Source organism: Protomyctophum bolini (genome assembly GCF_963924005.1).
Source record: "Protomyctophum bolini genome assembly, chromosome: 13".
NCBI classification, from domain to species: Eukaryota; Metazoa; Chordata; class Actinopteri; order Myctophiformes; family Myctophidae; genus Protomyctophum; species Protomyctophum bolini.
In genome coordinates, this window is record NC_137874.1 from 32,564,611 (window position 1) to 32,586,543 (window position 21,933).

The window sequence follows — 21,933 nt, forward strand, 5'->3', positions numbered from 1 at the left end:
ATATCATCGTGGTAAAGCCCTATAAGTGGTGTTCTCGAGTCGCCAATGGCACATGCGGGTCATACAACACAGGAACAAAGGAATGCAGCATGAACAGTAAATAACACAGCCGTATAATGTTTTACACTGTAAACCGCATCTCCAAATTATCCATTTGCAACCCGGAGAGAGTGTACTCAACCTTTTTCTGGCTCAGGGCCCACTTAAGAATCTCGAAAGCATTCAATTCAATAATTATCTTGCTTTCTTTCGGTAGTAAACCCTCTATTTTGTCATTTTGTTCATGTCCCCAATGGCTTTCAATGAAAGTGGACTTGAGATATGACTATTAAAAATGTACAAAAAACCATAAAGTATGCCATTCACAGATAAATCTATCTGTGCTTTATTGCTGGTCATGTTATGCTAAGGCTAGAAAACGGGAGCTACTATAGGTCTACTAGGCGCTAAAGCTAAGTGTCTAACCATAGTGTTCCGACGCTGACCCCCTTGAGAGCCGGGGGCGAGTAGTCCTGTACCAATTTCTCAGACATTATTTATTTTATTCGGAATGACATTTGAAATCCATTTTCGGACCACTAATTTTGTTTGTCAGCTGTGAAAAGAGTAGTGGGGACATGAAAGCCTCCCAACTTGCTCCGCCTTGCGCCGATCAGCTGTCCAGGAAATAATGATTGACAAACCCAACCCATCAGTCTTGCCGAATGGCCAAGCTTCGCGTGATGTCTGTGCAGCTGTACCAATATAAGGTGCGACCGAGACTTCGGAAACACTCCATTCTTTTATCAGAACACTTTGAGTTATGTGTCGTCGTCCGATGCTCCAATGTTCCACTGGGTGGCACATCTAAAAGGAGGCCCCGAGGGAAGGTATCCCGCCGCTGTGGCGGTCGGACACAAGGTGTACTCGTTCGGAGGCCTATGCACCAGACAGACGTACGACGGCCAGTTCCAGGTCGATGTGCACTTCTTCAACACAGACTCTCTGCACTGGACGAAGCTGCCCCCGGTGACGACGGGAAGAACAGAAGCAGTCCCCTCCATGCGCTACGGCCACACAGCTGTTCTGATAGAAGATATCATCTACCTCTGGGGCGGGGATAAGTACATTTATAACTTGTGCAATGTGCTCTACGCGTTTAACGCCAACACCCACAGATGGTTCGGGACCAGTATTTCGGGGACCGTCCCCCAGGCGAGATACAAGCACTCGGCCTGCGGCTTGGGGAAGGTCATGTATATCTTTGGAGGATACAACAATGAGACTGGATACAACAATGACATCTACACGTTGGACACGGCCACGATGTTCTGGACTTTAATTAGCACCAGAGGCACTCCAGCACCTCCTTCAGCATTTCACTCTGCCACCATCATCGAGACAAATATGTTTATATTTGGGGGCGAAGGGGCCCAGGTAGAGGACCACTACAACAGAATCAGAGTGTTTGACACAGAGACAAGCTGCTGGCTGAGCACACCTTCTGCCTTGCTTTCAGAAGGGCGCAACGGCCATTCAGCCTTTGGCTACAACGGAGAGATGTATATATTTGCTGTATGCCACCGGAAATTCAATCCAGATACATACACCTGGAAGAAGGTTGAGCCTAAGGGGGGAGGCCCATCTTCGATTTCATGGAGAGTCAGGATGTGCGCTTGCGTGGTGGGACATCGTATGGTCTTCTTGGGAGGATACACACCTGGCGACGTCTACATATTAGATGTGTGTCCTAGTCTGAAGACGTTGTGCAAGCTATCAGTTATTCAGCACGGTCTGGATCAGTCAGGACTTCCACATGACATCAGGTGGGAACTGACAGCCATGGATCCCAACGGACAACGCAGAAACACTGGCACAACCCTCTAAAAAAAGATGTCAGAAAACAAGTTCCAGGCAATTGAACAGTAGAAAGGGAAAGAAGAGGAGACCACCCCCCTTCAAAAGGGCCCATTCGTTCAGATGGGAAAGACACAGGAATGCGATCTGTGACACCCACCAGGAACTAGGCAGCATCACACAGGAGAACAGAGAACTTGAATAGCAATTATGCGATAGAGATCTCTAAGAATAGAAACTTCTGCACCCAGGTGATCTCCATCAGGAATGAATGTAGAAACAGTGGGGTAAAGGATAAAGGAACAGACAGCCATGGAAGAGAATGTACGATCTGGGAATGGGAGATGAAAATGTCTGCAAAGGTGGAGACCTTTGTGTGTGTTTTTTTTTGTTAACTGATGGGCACAGGGCCTGGCGTGTGCCTGGTGTCTAGAACAGCGTCCGTCTGTCTGTTCTAACTTCTGTACCCAACTGGCAAGACCATATATAGACCTATATGGCTGTATGAAGTCCACGTGTTTATTTATAGCATAGCCTGCTTATATTGTTTAACACAAGGAGACCAAGCAACAAGGTTCCGTCATTGAAAATGAATGCCAGCGCGGAAGTAGTGAAAACACTGCAGTTTTCATCAATGGCCTAGAAGGTGTCACAAATTCAAAGACAATGGAAATATGACTCGACTTTACACTTGGTTTTATTGCCTTAGTAAACCTATAAATATGTTATGTTTTCATTGAAGTTTCAACACGAGGCACATTGAATTATATATTCTGTAGTTATTTCATACTAGCAACCTAGCCCTGCACATCCACCCTATGCAGGCCTCACATCTGTCCCACTACTCTCTCTCGCTCCCCCACCTCTTTCATCACCTCTCTCTACCTTCCCACTTCTCTCTGCCACTTATATTGGCTCACGTGGCACAAACGTTATGCAAAGCTCAACCAATCACAGCGGAAAGTGACACAACTACTCAATTTGTTTAGATAATGCGCTAATTAGCTCAAGAGTTGTCTTGACTGAACTCTTAATTTTAGACCATATAGGTTGATGCGTTTAGAGATAGAACATATTATGCGCCTTCACTTCGAAGCAGAATTTGGTCTACACGTCCCAGGGCTAATCTGTCACCGAATGCAATCCTTGCAGTGGTGGAAAGTAACTAATTACATTTACCTAAGTACCATTTGTAGCCTACTTTACTTGAGCATTTCCAATTCTCAGTACTTTTACTTGACTACATCTCAGATGCAAATGCTTTTACTGCACTACAATTATTGGAAAGCTTTAGTTACTATAGTTACTTTGTAGACAGCAAAAGAAAATCCAGATATCTATGTACATAGCATACTGTAGGTAAAGGACAAGTAGATACAGTTAGAGTATACATGAGTTTACGCATAAGGTGCATGTAGGTCCACCTAGTGGCTGGTATGTGCATGAGATCTGACATACAATACTACACTACAAAAAGCTTGGCTCTTGGAAAAAAGAGGAAAGTGGAAGAGTGTTACAAATCACACTTGTGCAAAGTGAGGGGCACGCACAAACATGATGTCACGGGGGGCAAAACAAACCAAAACAAAGTCTGTAGACCTGGCTGACACATGACGTCACAAAGCCAGGCGTTCTAGCGCCAATAAAAAACCTAAAACCTCTTTGCATCAACGGATAACAATAATACACGCAATATTCAACGAAGAAGACATCAGACACAATTTGTGTTTGAAGCCTGATGGGCTTCAGTGAATACTGGTTTCACTTCAGTATCGAGGTATTGCTGACTTCTTGCAGGGAACATTATTTGACAGCTGACCAGTTTCACTGCTCTCCGTAAAGTGTTGTCTTTGAGTCTTTAATGTGTCTAGCCAGTTGTATTACTTTAAGGCCCAGTTTACTGGGTTTGATGCATTTGTGTCACCGTCTGGGGTAAGGGATGTGTTTGGAAAGAATGGTCCTCAATCGGTAATGCTGTGCATATGGATAAAGTGTGCCTATTGTAGTGCATCATCATAAGATGATTAGGCACCGTGGTCTTCACTGTACTGGAGGCAGCTCATGTTTGAGTATCTGTACTTCACTCCACCACATTTTAAAGACAACTATTGCAATTCCGACTCCACAACCATTCCAGGAAGGGAAAAAAGGTAAGCTAAATGGAACCACTTTAAGCCCAATTTCAGTTGGTAGTGAAAAAAGACAAATTACAGCTTGTACATTGTACATTATATTTTTTAAATAATCTTCCAAACAATTTGAAGATTGTACACAAACATTGTACGGGGGGGTCGGGGGCCTGGAACTAAAGTCAAATTCATATTAAAGAAAACTGATCTGGAAGGCACAACAACAAATGCTTCTACATGTATCTCGTATGGAAGCTGTGGAGAGCCGGACTGCCACAGAAATTCGTGTTGAACTTTCAGCGGTGCACAGTGGAGAACAGCCAGTTGGACTTGCATCCCAGTGGGGTGGCGTGCACGCCAGCTGGAGGCTATAGGACGGAGCAGCAGAAGGCTCCGTGGAGGGTCATCGAGACGCCACAACACTTCATTGGGACACAAGCTGCCGGCGTTCCACATCGTCTATGCAGACTCCTCTCAGGCCCTGATGTCGCAGCAATGGCCTCCAATATGACCTGTGACCCAGCCCACCCTGCACACAACCCCTGCAAACTGCTCCCCTCTGGACATGAGGACAATAGACACTACAGCTAGTTTTTCCCCAAAAACATGCAATTTCCTATAACTTCATTAAAAAGATTGAGAATCACTGCTAGGTATGACTTAATAACCTGGGCATCATCGGTGACACCACTTAAAAAAAGTAAAAAGACTGTTTTCCCCCCAGAGTTGTTAATTGAAGCTCCTTTTTTAAGTGAATTAGACACTATTTTAGCCGATAGGCTCTGTATGGTAGGAGAGTATGTCGATAAAGTGAACCGTGCTTTACGAACACAGTAAACCGTTCCTAACCATGCCCTTTAGCTGTTCTGAAATCATGGTAAACCACCTTGTCAATGTACCAGTATGCGGTTGGTGGGGTGACTATGTTTTTGAGTGGTGCAACCACTCCAAGGAACAGCAATGTCCGTGTTCACCTATGTGACTATGAGCACCAGCATGACTAAGTACCAGTAGGGGAGCTGTTGTGCCAGAAACAGAGAGAGAGAGAGATAGTGCTGCACTGTTGCCAGATAATATGAGAGAGAAAGAGAGAGAGAGGGGAGGGGGGAGGGTTGTTGCACCACTCAGTTCACACGGGTGTGATTTTGAATGAGTCTGTGAGCTTCGTCGTATATCACTGCGCAAAAACAATGGAATACTGATGTGTATATTACAGGAAACTCCCGTTAAACTTTCCAACAAACTCCGGTAAACTCCAGAATTGTACCATCACACCTGTATATTACCGTATATTAACTGTATATGCCCGCTAAACTTGAGGTTTACGGGCAAAATACAGTGCCTGTTAACTAATGCTGCTGGATGGACGGAAGTTTGCACCCAGTCAATGCAGTTCCCATGCCAGGCAGTATTAGAACTTCTGCGAGGGAAAGCGTCTGTGCGTTGTCTCGCGTTGTGTTTTTGTTCTCGCGACCTTCGATAAACTGTGTTCCCACAAGAAGAATTTGCTGTAGCTTCTACATCTCTTTCCAACATCCTCTCTGTGTCTCTCTATCTTTCTCTCACTCTCTTTCTCTCGGCTTCTCCCTCTTCATCATTCCCTCCTCTCTCCCTCCTCCTGTTTTGTTTCTTCATCACTCCCTTCCCCCTTGCTGCCTTCCTCGCTCCTCTGGTTCAGCAGAGGTAAAGAAAATATGACAGTTTAACCTTGATGGTGGAGAAACGGCATCTCTGAAATAAATATTCAGTAGCTTTAAGAGAAGCCCCCCCCCCCCCCCCTCTCTCTCTCGCTCTCTCGCTCTAGAAAGTAGAGCTTATGTAGCAGCAGATCGAGAGACTAAATGACATTTCTTCCCGATAGATTCCAACCACCGGAAAGCCTATTGCATGAAATACATATTGCGAGGATGTAAAGACATCGATCAGTGTGTAGATAATGCATGTTATGACTATGAGGTGTTCTACTATGAAGGATTCAGTTCACCAAATATTCCCATGTCTTCACCATACATGAACAATGAAGCCTACCATCCCTAGTCTGGTAAAAATGGTGAACATTGGGGGCGAAATCAGCCGTCAAACAAAGTTTAATATGAAGTGATGCTTTTATTTATGTGTACATGTCCTTGTCATTAATTAATGAATTGATTATTTCATGCATATGGTCACAGATTCAGGGACAGTGCATAATTAAAAGTAATTGCACCTGAGATGGCTTAGCAGCACATTTACATATGATGTCCTTGGGCACGTCACTACCTAAAAAACAGGAGTGTCAGCTAAAATATTAAACATGACATACTCAATAAAAACAAGTCACTCATTGATGGTGACATATTTTGGTGGGTATTGAATTCCACTCCCTCACTGCTTTAAACACTTTCAATTGTTTCAAATTTTCAATTGTGGACTTTTGGGCAAGCTCACAATATTAACCTAACATGTAACAATGTGTACGTTCCATAATGCAATTCCAATGGTAAGCTGTGTTTCTTTCACCCCATGGAGGAATGTCGGATTCGGCCATGCCCCGAAATACCCGTATGTGTGTCTCAAAAAGCCATTTTAATTATGATTCTGAAATGTAAACTAGGAATAAGAAGTGAAAAGTATGCTGCATTAGTTTCAAACCAGAACACAATCAAGTGATTGAGCATTCGAGGAAATAATTATGCTGTGAAATACATACACAGCCAATATGGCAGCCAAATGGCTGCTTGTGCCTGAATCGTGTGGTCGTACTGGGCAGCTTCCAGGTGTGAATGTGTGTCCCTCACTGTGTGGGATTGTGAAGCAGGGCGTTGCTAAAAATAAGCATTTGTGCTCTGCACTCCTCAGCGCACCTGCCCAGGATAAACAACAACAGTTGAAATACTTGCAAACTGCTTGAAATGCCAATTTAGCATGAAACATTGAATTTGCTTCCACTATTTGTGGTATGTACGCTATCTAATGTGCAGTACCTGTAACATATAATCTGAATTACTGTCATCTACCGTACGTACACATACACAACATCTCTGTGTGTTTGCACTCTACATGTCCCCCCGACGTGTTTCTCAAGATCTGTAACTCAGATACTGTACAACTACAAATGGAACCAAATGGACCCGTTAGGGTACTTTGGGCATGTGTATTGCCCAGTAATAAGACCTGCAGTCACCAATGCATGTTGTGCCTTGGTGACCCCCTGTGGCAGCACCGTGCGATCTCCCAAGAGACATAACCTTGGGCATTCTGGTAGTATTAGCTGAATGTACTTAAGTAGCCTACTGTACTTAGTTACAATACTAAGGTACCTTTGCTTTGACTATTTACATTTTTCGATACTTCTATTCCACTATGTCTCATATTGTACTTCTTACTCCACTAGGCCTACAGCTGTTTGCCAGCCTACTGTAGTTACCAGGTAATTTGCAGATTTAGAAGATTATTGCTAAACATAGTATTTCTACATTGTTACTTAAAAAAAAATAATCCACGACTGCACCACAAACACAATATCATGTGCACTGCACACACACTAACACACACACACACACACATACACACACACACACACACACACACACACACACACACACACACACACACACACACACACACGTGCACTAGGCATGTGAATCTCGTCTCATCTCACGATTCGATACGCATCTCGATGCACTGCCAGCGATACGATACATTAGAGATACATGGAATCCCCTGGCGATACGATGCGATACGATTCTCCCTCTTCCCGATGCGATGCGATGCGATAACCATTTAGTTCAAATCAATGCGATACGATGCGATTCACTAACCTGACGCTGCCAGATGAGGGCGGTATTGCGGAAACATATTCCCCAACACAACACTCATCTGGGATCTCTGACGGAGTTGAGCCCTGAGTCAGATCTGCTTCGTACCGAACGAATCAGCGTGAGCTAAAGGCGGGATGCGGATGTGACGGTATATAGACACGTCGATATGATTGGTTGTGTTTGCACGCCCACACGGTGATAGACAGACGGTCCCATCCAATCATCTACCAAGTATCTTGAAAAAAAGGAACAGCCCCGTCATCGAATTTGCTTCCGCGATCCCAGATCCAAATAAGCTTTGAAACAAATTTGTGTAGCAAGCTTTTTGGATCTGGCAGCGTCAGGTTAGCGATTCACCCCTCTACCGATACGATTTGATGGCGATTCATCACAATAGAAAGGATTTATATTAAAGCTCTATTAATTTCCCAAAACATGTAAAAATGCATTACATTTAAATTCAAAGCAATTTATTGTTTTACTGTAGGTTAGTATTATAGCTCTGCATCTCAAACAACCCAACTTATAGAATTATGTAAGTAAACAAAGGGTCTGCTCTCTGCTGGTTATTGTGGAATTGTTAGATTACTAATAATCATAGGCTATAGTATAATTATTATATCTCAAAGGTCAATTTGAGGTTTTGAGTATAGAGGTTTCAAGAGATTAAAATGTAATAGCCTATCGTTCATCAATTAATGTTACCAACATATAAATAGAAAAGAAACAAATAAACAAAACAAAAATTACAGGTCACACTTGTAGTGCTGTCAAACAAGTCTATGTCTAGTTTAATCTGCAACAGTTTTATAATATAATTGCCTATATGGGGGTCCCTACTTGATCTCTCACTCTCAGCTAAGTGGTCCTTGGCTTGACCTGAAAAACATTGAAGACCCTGGCCTGCATGTATTATTAACGTTATAAATACATAGCAGATGTACAAGCTCACAACGCGTCTCATCCACGCCCCGCTGTGAGCTTGTGGATCTGCAATTTTAGGCGTGCGACACCGTCTTGCTGCAGAATATAAATAAGGCTTCTATCCCAGAGAACAGCAGGGGAAAGCTGGACAGTGGAAAGTTGCTGTGGCGTTGTTGTTGTTGTACACGTGTGTGCAGACTGCAGAAGCTTTCTTTAATTACAAATTGATAATGATCGGATAATCAGCAAGCACAGCTGTGGAGTGTGGCTCATTACCAGCAGTCCAGCACGCAGCGCTACAGTGAAAAGTCAACTGATCGACGGACAAAGCTACTCGGACAGCTATTTTATAAAGCTAAAGAGTAAAGGTGGTGCTTCTTGTTTAATGCGTGGGGCTCACTTCTGTTAGTCGCGGGTGCTATTATAGTCTGAGTCTGTCTGTTCTCAACGTGTCTCCTCTGCGGGAAGCACCCTCTGCACCGTCGTACGGTAGCTTCTGTTCACTGACTGTGGGCGCGTTCGGAAATACCACACCGGAGCATACTCTCCTATTAGTTTGCATTGCACAGTGGGCTCAGTGCGCTATTTCCGAACGCGCCCTGTGTCTGCGCTGCGACTCGCGAGAGACCTTTTTTTTTTCTTCCTTTCTGATGGTACGTTGAATGCGCCTCGGAAACACAGGATAGGGTGAAATTTACCATGAAAAAACAGTGCAACCACGGATTTTACCGATACAAGCACTCCGCGAACGATCCATCGAGATTTCACCCGTCAATTCTACCGACACACAGTGAATGAACCGATTCACTCGCATCGCGCACGTCATAATCGATGTATCGATACGTATCGATTATTTTCCACATGCCTAACGTGCACGCACGCACACATACACGCACACAGTCACACACACACATGTCGGCCTTGGGGGTGGTCTGCATCCATCCATCTCAAGGACACTCCTGCATGGTGCAGACCTTCTGGGATCATAGTTCAGGTGCTAGTGCCTCTCAGGCTCACGGAAACAACATGAATCTACTCACATCTGTGTTTAGCTCTACATGTGGCCTGTTACTGCTATGTGACCTATACTGTAGCTGTGTGTTTGTGTGTGTGTGTGTGTGTGTGTGTGTGTGTGTGTGTGTGTGTGTGTGTGTGTGTGTGTGTGTGTGTGTGTGTGTGTGTGTGTGTGCGTGTGCGTGCGCGTGCGCGTGCCGTTTTCACATGGCTGCCATGCTTTGTCGTTTTGCTACAGTGGTTCTCAACCTGTGGGGCCTGTGGCCTCAAAACGTGTCAATGTAGATTGGCTAGTTAATCCGGCTAGTCTAAAATGTTTTTCAAAATAGTAAAACATGGCAAATAAGTTTAGTGGGTGGCGCAAGATAGGGTTTTGTACTTTTTCCGTTTTGTATAAATGTGTATACCAAATTTTGGTGCCAAAAAATGCAGAAGTAGACGGTTCTTCCGGGTGCTTCAAAACGCCACTGAGCAACTTCCACTGAAACGAATAGCGGGGGGGCGGGGCTATCACTCTGGTTCAGTCTCTATCCTTTTAATACTCTATGTAATCATTTCCTCCTAGTATAATCATAATATCTGATGATCATGTTTTAGTTGGGAAGGGGGGATCACGGCACCGTTAATAATAATCATAATGTCATTGATCCAACCAGGAACAAAATTGATTGACCACTCATTGAGTCACTGCTGCACCATGGCTGTGTTGCGAGCATCCAAAACCAAAGAATTGCATTCTCACAGTATGTAGCTGTACACAAGATATGGCGTGCGTGCGTGCGTGTGCATGCTCCCTCTCCCCCTCATTACACCAGTGTAGTGAGTGACTGATCAAGTACTGGTGCAAACAATCAGCCTCTCACTGCCTGCTGTATAAAAGACCTGCACATGCTAATGAACTCTCCTTCGATCTCTGGCAGTCAGGCAGAGGTCGTAGTAGTAGTAGACTAGTAGTAGTAGTAAGGTTATTTTTATGTTATTATTTCTTTGACTGAAATAGAGTGATTCTTAATTTGTTTTCAAAGTGGGTTTGCCCCGCGCAGTTAAAACATTGTTTTTATTTTGTGAAAAGGCTTTTTTTTACTCAACAAGGTCAGCTTGTAGATCGCTTTTTTTGCTATTTTTAACAAAGACAAAATGTAATTCCATTAGTTAGTTATAGTCTAATACACTCATAATATAACAACAGCAATAGCAAGTCAACAACAACTAACAATAATAATTATAATACGACTACAACTACGACTACTACTACTACTACTACTACTACTACTAATAATAATAATAATAATAATAATGAAAGCATTGTTTACTATCAGCATAATGAAACACATCTCGCATATCAATCTCCAACATAATAATGTGTGTTGGTGAATTATGCATGCGGTCTGCCTGTCATTATCCCATGGGTTAACACATGAGGGAATGTGCTATTCACATTTGTTTTCACTAAGGGGCATTAGGTATAGTAAGATGGGGGAGATACGATCAGAGCCAGACCTGAGAGTCCCAGAGGAAATCTACTATTGTTGTGGACACGTTCGGATGTAAATGGGAGAATGCATAATGACCTGTATCAGATGAGTGTCGCATGTTGAACCGGTACACAGTACGCTATGGATATGAGGCTCTGACAATGCTGCGCCGCGTCTGATCAGCATGCATATAACACAGATCATCCATAATGTTTCAGATTAAAGACAGAGATAAATTGTCTATGTGAATATCCCGCTATACTATACTGACTTCACATGAATATTCCATGTGGACTGTGTGGTTGAACCTGACACGTACTGATACTCTTCTTGCACCTTAATGTTTATGTCATGAACAGTACATGTCTTAATGCCAGCCGCTATGCCCATGTATCTTATGTCTAACCATGTCATGTACGGGTACAGATGGGTATGTTATGTCTACATGCAGATATACCTTTTTGAGTCTTTCTCTCTGCTTCTTGCATTATTTTTGCCTATAAAAGCGGGGAACCTTTTTTGCATGGTGGGGAACATAGAACCTGGGGAACATAGGTACGCTCCCGTGTATTTGAACCTATTTAGGACTGAGACCAGATTCTACAAAATGTCTTCAAAATCACGACAGTTTTCTGAAAAACCTATCAAATTGACTTAAATGGTTGCTCCGAAAGAATATATGCTAAAAGATTTTAGCCACATTTTCATGATTTTACAAAAACAGCAGACCTACAAGCTTGTAGCGCGGCACTCTGTGCCGGGCTACGAGCTTGGAGACCTGCTATTTTTCAACAGCTAAAGTTAAAAAAAGATGGTCAAATATCTAAATACTGAATCAATCAAGCAGGCGTATGCACTACTGTACGTATGCACTGAGGGCTAGCTTATATCTGAGTTTGTATCTGTGCTCTTATATCTGGGTGTGAATGTATCTGTACGACAGACGGACGGACGGACGGACCAGATTTTCGAGTGGGCTCTGCATGATCCAGTAATAAAGTCGAGAACCAGTGTTCTAAGCCATGCCCTTTGGCTACGATGCTTCATCAATCCTATTTGAGACTGGCAAAACAATCAATCTCCTGCCTTGATACGCAGGGTCACACTGACCCGGTGCCAGATATATGGGCTGTCTATTGGAATGTGTTGTGCAATCTGCCCCTTGCTCTTATTACTGGCATTAATATAGAACTTTGTGAAAGAGATGCATGATTCGCTATAGAAATTACACAATTACACATAGGATAACAAGACCCTATACAGTACTTGATACGTATACTTGTCTTATGCATCTTTACTGGTAATACTAATAATATATTGATAACCAGATTTTGCCACTCACACAAATAAACAAAATAACATGGCTGGTCAAAGTGGCTCTTCTACATGAATGCCAACATACATGTGCATGCATGTCTGTATGTACTGTAGGGCCATGTGTAAACGTCCTATACCCGCGCTGATGCCCTTGTGAGTTATGACTTTTAAGATCCTGCACAACCTTTGCCCCGTTACCTCTCACCGGAGAAACATTTAATGATATTATTTATTTTCTTCTTTCGTTTGTGGAGGCATAACTTGCAGAACACAGATGCTCTGTCTTGCCCTGACTTTGTGCCGTGGTCAGTTCCATGACCCCAGAGGACCCATGCACTGCTTCTCGGTTTTTCATTAAAGAACAAAAAATGGAATAGAATGATAAATAGAATCCGAAAGTGGGTGCAGTACATCGACATGGCAGCCACAGCATTCAGCTGCGTGTCTGTGTGCGTGCGTGCGTGTCTGTGTGCGTGCCTGCCTGCGTGCGTGTACTGTACTAGTGCGGGCCAAATACCCCTGCAAGCCTAGTAGAATTTGAGAAACAGGACATTGTGAGGACAATTTCCTTTGTCCTCACAAGACAAATGGTTAGAAATTAGACAGTATCTCTCTCTCTCTGCTTGCTTCTCAATTATTCAATAAATTAGAGAAAAGAATAAGAAAGTAATTGATAAATAGACAGGGGATGGTCAGGGACAGGAAACATGCGCTAAGTAGACATGGCCATTGAATCAACATGCTATTGAGGCTGGCATGAACCATACTTATATATTCTACATAACGAATGGCATTAAGACGGGGAGACATGGTCATGGCAATATATGGACATTAAAAGATTGAAAAACATGGAATTACAGCATGCGACCTGTATGAACCCCCCATCTCTCTGTGCATAATTTGCCTCTGAGAGTAATTACGTGTCCTGTAGGAAGACAGGGATCAATGGGGAAGCAGTTGAGGAGCCACGCTCCTTACACATGTGTGTTTGTGTGTGTGTGCGTGTGTGTGTGTGTGTGTGTGTGTGTGTGTGTACGTGCGTGCGCGTGTGCGTGTCGTTGGCATTTCAACATTCAGGGGAATTGCCCTTTTCCAAACTCTCGTGAACTTGAACGCAGCATTGTATGTTGAAAGCATTTATCATATAGCCTACGCCGCATCTTCAGTGGCTCCCCCTAAATAAGGGCTACAGGTCGCGCCCCAAATTTAGCTGATCTACAACCTCTCCATGTGTCGGAGGCGCTGCGTGACACGTTGTGAGCTTGTAGCAGTGTGACACATTGTGAGATTGTAGATCTGATATTTTCTGCTATATTCCCTAAAAGGGAATTTGGCCTGCCTCTCTAAGTGAGAGACAGATTATGTACGTGTTGCATTACACGCACGCAGCGGTTGGTTTCAGACGTGGCACGGCAGTGCACTAGTCTACGCAAGCCTTTCTCAACAGTGCCATTAGGAGGACGAAGCAGGCTTACACTGCAAAGACAGCTGACTCACTCTCAGAGGCAGGGCGTACAAGTTTTTGTACAGATTGTTCATTTAATTTTTGTTTTGCATGCCGTAGCCTTATGTGGCCCACGATGACATCAATCAGTTCTGGATTCAAAGCGTCTAAAATATTTTTTTATGCCCCAAAATCTCACATACCATTAAGGCAGCCGGCGCTTCCACGTGCCGCACAAGGTGCCCTTTTTCCCTTGAGCACCTGCCCCTATAAATGTCTGTACAGTGCACACCACTGCTCAGAGGGGATTGATTCACTGCAATGGGGTCACACCACTGAAGAAGAAGAAGAAGAAGAAGAAGGGAATGGGATGGAAATGTAATTTGCACAACCGTGAAGGATGAAAGAATAACATTGGAAAGTTGCTGCAGGCCAGAAAACGACAAAAACAAAGGCATCAAAAGAAGAGAGAGACAGATGGAGGGACTGAGAGAGAGACAGATATGGGGGGAGAGAGAGAGAGAGAGAGAGAGAGAGAGAGAGAGAGAGAGAGAGAGAGAGAGAGAGAGAGAGAGAGAGAGAGAGAGATAGGGGGGATGGATGGATGGATGGATGTCTTCATGCCAGATATACTTGAGGATCTAATTAGCAGAGCTGTCTGGCAAACATCTCTACCAGCTGCATGCTGTCATTCAGTCTGCACACACGCACATGTGCATGCACGGACATACTTGGAATGTTTTTCAATAGCCAATCTATAAGCTCACAAAGCATCACATTGCGACACACTGTGAGCATGCTAAACGTATAAAATATGGCTATGTATTGTAATACTATTCTAAGTCTGCAAAATAAGTGACTAAAGATGACAATAATTGTAGTGGAGTACAATGGGCTAAGTGCCTCTGAGATGCAATGGAGTAGAACGTGTACGAGTCAAACAATGGACGTACTCAAGTAAAGTATAAATTGCATTTAAGTACAATACCACCACTGTCTCAGATACACATCTTACAGTCCTAAGTGTAAGTTAAAGATACACAGTAACACTGTATAAGATTGCCGCACACTGTTGAAAATGTAAATAACATCACACCCAGAGACCAGAGATTTTTTTTTTTAATGTTATAAAACAATACTTGGGAGTCCAGGACACATTTCTTTCCTTTTTTTCTGGATGTCACCAATGACCTTAGAGGGACAGAACTGTGGGTTTGAAACTATGCAAATCGATTTAAATCTTGTGCAAGTTGTAGTAGGCTAGTATTACAGTAGCCTACTGTATATGTTTTTTTCTCTCTGACAAATCAAATCAAAATTGTTTATTTTTTATTTTATTTTAGAGTTAATCTATTTAGCTCTTTGCTCCTGCACTCTATGACTTTTGTGTTTGCTGCTTTTATTGATTCCTCTGCTCCTTATTATTATGCCTTATTATTATTAATATAATCGCTTGCCCAGGACAGCTATACATTTCGGAATAAGGCGCAAATATCTGTATATATTTTAAGCTCTGCCATGCATTTCTATGGTAATGCTATGGTAGATGCACTGGTGCGCCGCTTCCCAACTACCGAGCAACACGCTTCAGCGCTCTTGGAGCTTTCAGCGCCCAGCATGTTTTGGCAGACATAAGTTAACCTTTGGAGAGGAGCGCCGGTCATTTGAATCTCCCTATTGTGTGTGTCTGACAACCCAGTAATTTATGGGTTAGCGCCCCAGCCTGCATCCTCCGTGAGGAGGAAGCCCCAAAACCCTTGGTGGTCTTTAGGAGGGCCATTATAATCCACCACTCCTGAATGAAGTGCCTGGTGCTGGGACTCTGGTCCCGCAGAGCCTAGTCCTTCCAAGTTCCAAGCACCAGAATCTGGTTCTCCCAGTCCTGGCAGAGTAGTTCCGGAGCAAATTATTGTGTGGCCCTGGTTTTTCCCTAATGGGACTGATTGAGGGTACGTAGCTACTGGGACGTAAGTCGGGACTTGATCACCCCGGCTGGGTCACCTGAGTGAGGGGTATGATGTTCGAGAGACCCGAAACCCCAATGACCTTGGGATACATCACTGAGGATACGTCCCAGGTGTATCCATGCAATGTTTTTTTTGTTGTTGTTGTTATAGTTATAGAACATTGCCGGCACCAACAAAATGTGCGAGCTGAGCTTGCACATTGATATGGACACGATATTCAAATATTTTCTCTGCTCAAAAAACAATTCCTGAAGACACGACCCCTAATATTGCACAAGTTTATATGGAGGTTTTCTTTCTACAATTCATTACTCATGCAGACAGAACTGAAGCTCCGATATAACTCCATGGAACACATTTATGCTCTTAATACACACTGCAAGCGTACCTGTTCTGCTCAGTGGAACTGACGTTACAGTGGTTCTCAAACAAGTTCTAACGTCTAACCCTTTCAAGAATAATATGCATTTGACCGCCGACCCACGTCCGAAATGGGTTTGTGCCAGGGACCCCAACATTATTCAGAATTTCCGAATCAGACCATTCATAGTTTTTAGTTTTCATACTTTTATTTGCAGTGAAATATCATCCCTGTTCCAAATAGGAAGTGTGCTTTAACTTAACGAAATATTCAGGTGTGGATGTATTCATTCATTCACCACTACAAGTCATTTCTTTATCTGACAGACAGATAAAAAGTAAAGTGAGTAATACTGCATAGTAGTAAGGGTGAATGCCAGATTGGTGTTGTGGGTGTCACGATGAGTAGGGATGAGGACCCAAATGCAGGCGACAGGAGGCAGAACAAGTCAACTTAGGAATATTTATAAAATAAAACTCAAAGTTGCGGGGGTCCTTGAAATAAAACATTTGAGAACCAATAGTACTAGTTGTGTCACGATGTGGTTCTGGAACTAGGGAAACACAAGGAACTGACCACATCATTCACTAAGACGAACTGACAAGGAGCTGAAAACTCTGGGGCATATATATAGACAAGACTAACTTACACACAGGTGAATTGGAACACACAATCAACACTGGGACAGGTTAACAGACAACAGAACACAGGTGGCTAGGGTTACACTAATACAGGGAGGTGAGACAAGGCAGGAGACAGCAAACAAGGCAGACAGGAAACACTAGGAACAAAACTACAAAATAAGGTACAGAACACAAATACAAGTAATAAGTCCCAAAACACAGATAAAGTCCAAGGGAGGGCAGAGGAGCGTACCATGACAAGTTGGACTTCTAAAACATAGTATCGTAGTAAATATAAGTGACATACATATTCTGAGACTTGACATTGATTAGTTGGGTATTATGATCAATATAAGAACAATATAATGGTGTGTAAAAAAGAGTATCTAAAACTGTCACGGACAAGACCAAGTCTTTGCCACAGACTTATTTGTCAATGATTGATTGATGATATTGATCCCTGCCAAAGAACAAATAATGTCCGGTCCCATATATGCCGTCACTGTAGTGCGGTTTGAGTGAGGAATCGGATGTTAGCTTCCTATTCATTATTATGTTTTCCAGCCGTCTCATTCTTCTTTCTCTATTCCTGACGATTACGAGCGCTGCCGTAAGGCCTAGCTGGATTTCCCCTTGGAGACGAATGAAGTACCTCGCGACCTAAACATTAGCTTTCACCTCACTCCGGAAAGTACGGATCCATCCTGCTTCAGTTTACTGGAGTTTATTTTGTCACTAGTGTTTGGGTGTCTTACATAACTCTCTGTGGACACTGTGGGTCTCTGCTGGGTGTCTTACATAACTCTCTGTGGACAGTAACACTGTGGGTCTCTGCCTCTCACAGAGATGTGCCAGTGGGACTGCAGACTGCAGTGTCTTGCAGCCAGTCCATTGTAGTCAGCAATATGAATGCTTCCTTCAGTGTGGATGTGCTCTGTCTGTCTGTCTGTCTGTCTGTCTGTCTGTAAAAGCGAATCTCAGGACTGCCATTTTGCAACATTTTATTTAAATCTCTGAACACCCAACACCAACAAAGAAGTGTCTCTTATACATACAAAATGAAGGTTGGACATGTCAGATATACTCTTCATATCAAGGGACAATGGGAAATGGAGTTGAACATTGTGATAGAGGATGATATATGGGAAGATATATGTTCCGGCTGGCATGGAGGACTACAGAGCCAACTATGGAAATAATTTGACTGGAAAGCTAAAATGAGGTTCTTTAGGACCCCTTTGACGGCCAGTCCATTTAAGCCCAACTCCACTGATACATGTTGGAGAAACTGAGATATGATTGGTGACCATACCACGAATGTTCCACGTGTTCACGAATGACCAGTGCTATACAATGAATATTCTGTATTCCCTACCATTGATCAGTGGCTGCAAAAAGTTAAACAGATATATAAGATGGAATATATGACAGCCCAGCTACAAATAAAGCTTGCTAACTTCAAAGTTCACCCCCAAGGCACTCGCAAGGCAAATACTATTATTACCTTTCTATGCTTTTTTTTTTGGTCCTCGCTATCTCTGAAGATGTATACGTACATATGTATATGTGTATATAAATGTATGCTTGCCTTTTACACTTGAAAAAGTGAACTGAGAGAAAATTCACATGTCTTGTAATTGTAATATGAAACAAATTGCCAGTAAAAACTTATAATGACAATAAACAAGTTAAAAAAAGTATTGCCAATTTGTGTTTTTTGGTAAAAATCTTAAATAAAAAACATGTTTTGCTTCTACTCAGACAGACGTTGTACAAAGCATGTACAAAGCAGAAGACAAATCATTACCGAAAAAACATCAAAACAACAAAAGTTTTTCCAAAAGAGAGTCTGTGTGTTTGATCAACCGTTACAAATACCACTGTATTTCTGTCAAAGCCGGGGTTTATTACTCTGCGGAACAAATGCAGAGATGAATTGAAAAAGTGAGACATGGAATGGGTTCAAGCGGACGTTTTAAAGGGACATACGAAAAATAGATATAGGTTAGTAGAATAGCTATAGTTGGCCACAGGTTTAGAGCATCGTTTAGTTCTATCTATTATAAATATATTATTATACTTTAGTTGTATCTATATTTTAGTTGTATTCTTTTGTATGCTTGATTGCTTGTGTTTTTCCGATTGGACGGCCACCTCATTATGTTTCAAAGCAACGCTGAAAGTTTCCAGATCTGCTATATGATTTTATTTTAGGACTAAGCATATTTCGATGCCAATTATTTTGTACAAAGTAAAAGTACAATTTAGCTTTTTTTGAGGGGCGATAGCCACTTATATGTCCAGATTGTGTGCGTGTGCTAACACAAACATGAAATGCCATTGACAATGAATGGACACTTTTGAGTGTTTGTCTAAACACAAACATTGCACAACACAAACATTGAAGACGGAGGTGAGGACGCAAATTCTGATTGTCGGGAATGAGATGATGTATGATGGTGTACGATGATAATGAGCGCCCCTCACTTCACACGGGTGTGATATTGAAACGTGGGTGATTGTTCCACCAGTGTGGTGATACTGCAGTGTCTTGCAGACATCCATTGTAGACGGCATTAAGAATTCATCCTTCACTGATCATCAGTGTGGATGGCCAACCATCCGTCCCGTGGGAGGCTCTTACAATCCTCTCTCACAGGCTGTGACTTCACACTCGTTGCTATTTACTTACTGGTTTAATTGGTTCAATTGCCAGCGAGTCTCTAGTTGGTTGTTACTCTCCCCTGTGTGCGTGCATGCGTGTCTGCTGCCTGCTTTTGTGTGTGCGTGTGTGTGTGTGTGTGTGTGTGTGTGTGTGTGTTTTCTTTTGTGCATGTTCATGCATGCACCCATGCATGCATACAGCACATGTGTGTGACTGCAGGGATAGGTACTATGGATTGAGGCATTGAGAACATTGCTATCCAGAGCGTGACCAAAAAAAAGAAACATGTTTTCACTTTTCTCCATCTCTAACTGGAGCAAGATCTCTCCTCTCTCTGTCTCTTTGGGTGACTGTAGCTCAACGCGTATAACTGAAGGTCCCTGGCTGTTTCGCGCCACAGCCATGACTCATCATAACCATCTGAGTATATCCATCAGCTGGCTGAGGCCATTACGCGCCCAAGGCCTGGCAGAATATGACTGGATTCTGAGGTCCACCAAATTACATTGATGTCAATGCATTTTCTCTCCTATTTAGCCTACATGTCATTTGCAGTACTGTCGTTTAGGTCAGTGGTTCAGTGGCATTTAGTGTGCATTCTGAGAGCATTCCATCTGGGATCACTGGAATTGACGTAGTATACTATATAATGTTCCTATGTATCCGTATAAAACAACATTTTCAAGGTTTTAAAAGTGCCTTGACATTTTCTCGTTTATCTTTTTAAAGATGGAGTGCCATGATTTTTTTCCACCCTAAAACATGATCATCGGGTCTTATTGTTATATAAGGAGGAATAATCTTTTCAAAAAGGTTTACAGTATTTGTTAAAATGTCGTTTTTATGTGGGCACGCCCACCAGTTCATTAAGTATGCCTGGTTTGCCTGGTGGGTGGTGATGGGTGGTGATCCACCTGAACTTAAGCCGCACCCACAGCTGTAGTTGTATGATAAAGGGGGAGGGGCTTATAATATGATGTCACTATATTACTGTTTATTTCATTGGCCCGTTTGACTGTCAAGGGTTCAGCCTCCAGGAAGAAACGCTAAATACAAAGGGAATACATCGTTGCACATAAAAAGGACTCCAGGGTGTCTAATGAAGTCCTGTCACCAGACACATGAAAAACTGGAAAAATACAACAATTGTGGCACTCCATCTTTTAAAAATATATTATCACAACACGTCACATCGTGAGATGTGAAATGTTTCTGTGTGTTTCATGAATAATGAACCAATGAAAAGAAGGAGAAATCAAATTAATCCATTCTGATGCAAACCCTAGTGTGTGTGTGTGTGTGTGTGTGAGTGTGTGTGTGTGTGTGTGTGTGTGTGTGTGTGTGTGTGTGTGTGTGTGTGTGTGCGCGTGCGACTGTGCGTGCGTGCGTGTACATGTGTGTGTGTGTGTGTGTGGTATGCCTTGGAGCACAGCTGTTGACTTAGGCAGCTGCAGGGGTCAATAGGTCCTACTCAGACAGGGGTCAACGACGACCCAGCTACTGTAAATGATATTTCACCTATACCTTTGAAAGTCGCTCCGTGCACGAGCGCTCTCAAATGATGTGCACGGATGCTGTAGAATCTGGAAAGAATCATGGTCCACACGCGACATATGTCATATGTATGATGTCATAGGATGCCCAAATATGGCCATATGTTTGGATATATTGACCGCTTACTTAAACCTTGCTTACTTAAAATTTACTACAACTCTGTTCACTTCATGGGGCTAGTTAATGACAGCTCTTCTACATAGACTTCTATTGGCGAAGAGTGGCAAAGGCCTGAAACAGACGTTTGCGGAATGCTTTGGAGTCGATGGGCTCGCGCGAGTGACAAACGAGTACATGAGCCACGTGACCGGGCTGTTTGTTGCCCCCTCAATGACGTCACGTGAGTCAACCATGAGTTTCACAGTCGAGCAAAGAGGAAATCTCAACACGTCGAGCTACCGTCTGTTTTTCAAAGACACCGATGGCAAGTACATCTCACCATTCCATGACATACCGATGTATGCCAACGAAGAACAGACCCTCTTTAACATGGTGGTCGAGGTGCCGAGGTGGACCAACGCCAAGATGGAGATCGCTACGAAAGAAGCCCTGAACCCGATAAAGCAAGACGTGAAGAAGGGTAAAGTGCGCTACGTGGCCAACGTATTCCCACATAAAGGCTACATATGGAACTACGGAGCGATACCGCAGACGTGGGAGGATCCACGCCACAAGGACGCAAACACCGGCTGCTGCGGAGACAACGACCCGATGGATGTCTGTGAGATCGGGACGAAGGTGTGTTCCCGCGGTGAGGTGGTCAAGGTGAAGGTTCTCGGTGTTTTGGCAATGATCGACGAGGGCGAGACCGACTGGAAGGTCAT

General features: G+C 43.2%; 1 protein-coding gene across 1 annotated transcript in view; it reads left to right on the forward strand.

The window, feature by feature from the left end:
• Positions 1-21,460: 21,460 nt before the first annotated feature.
• LOC308327624 (inorganic pyrophosphatase-like) overlaps positions 21,461-21,933 on the forward strand; it is a gene marked incomplete at both ends in the record, with an annotated part of 882 nt that continues 409 nt past the window's right edge. The window contains one exon of the mRNA XM_080781147.1: positions 21,461-21,933. This exon is cut by the window's right edge and continues 409 nt beyond it. Coding sequence (XP_080637273.1) covers positions 21,461-21,933 — 473 coding nt within the window.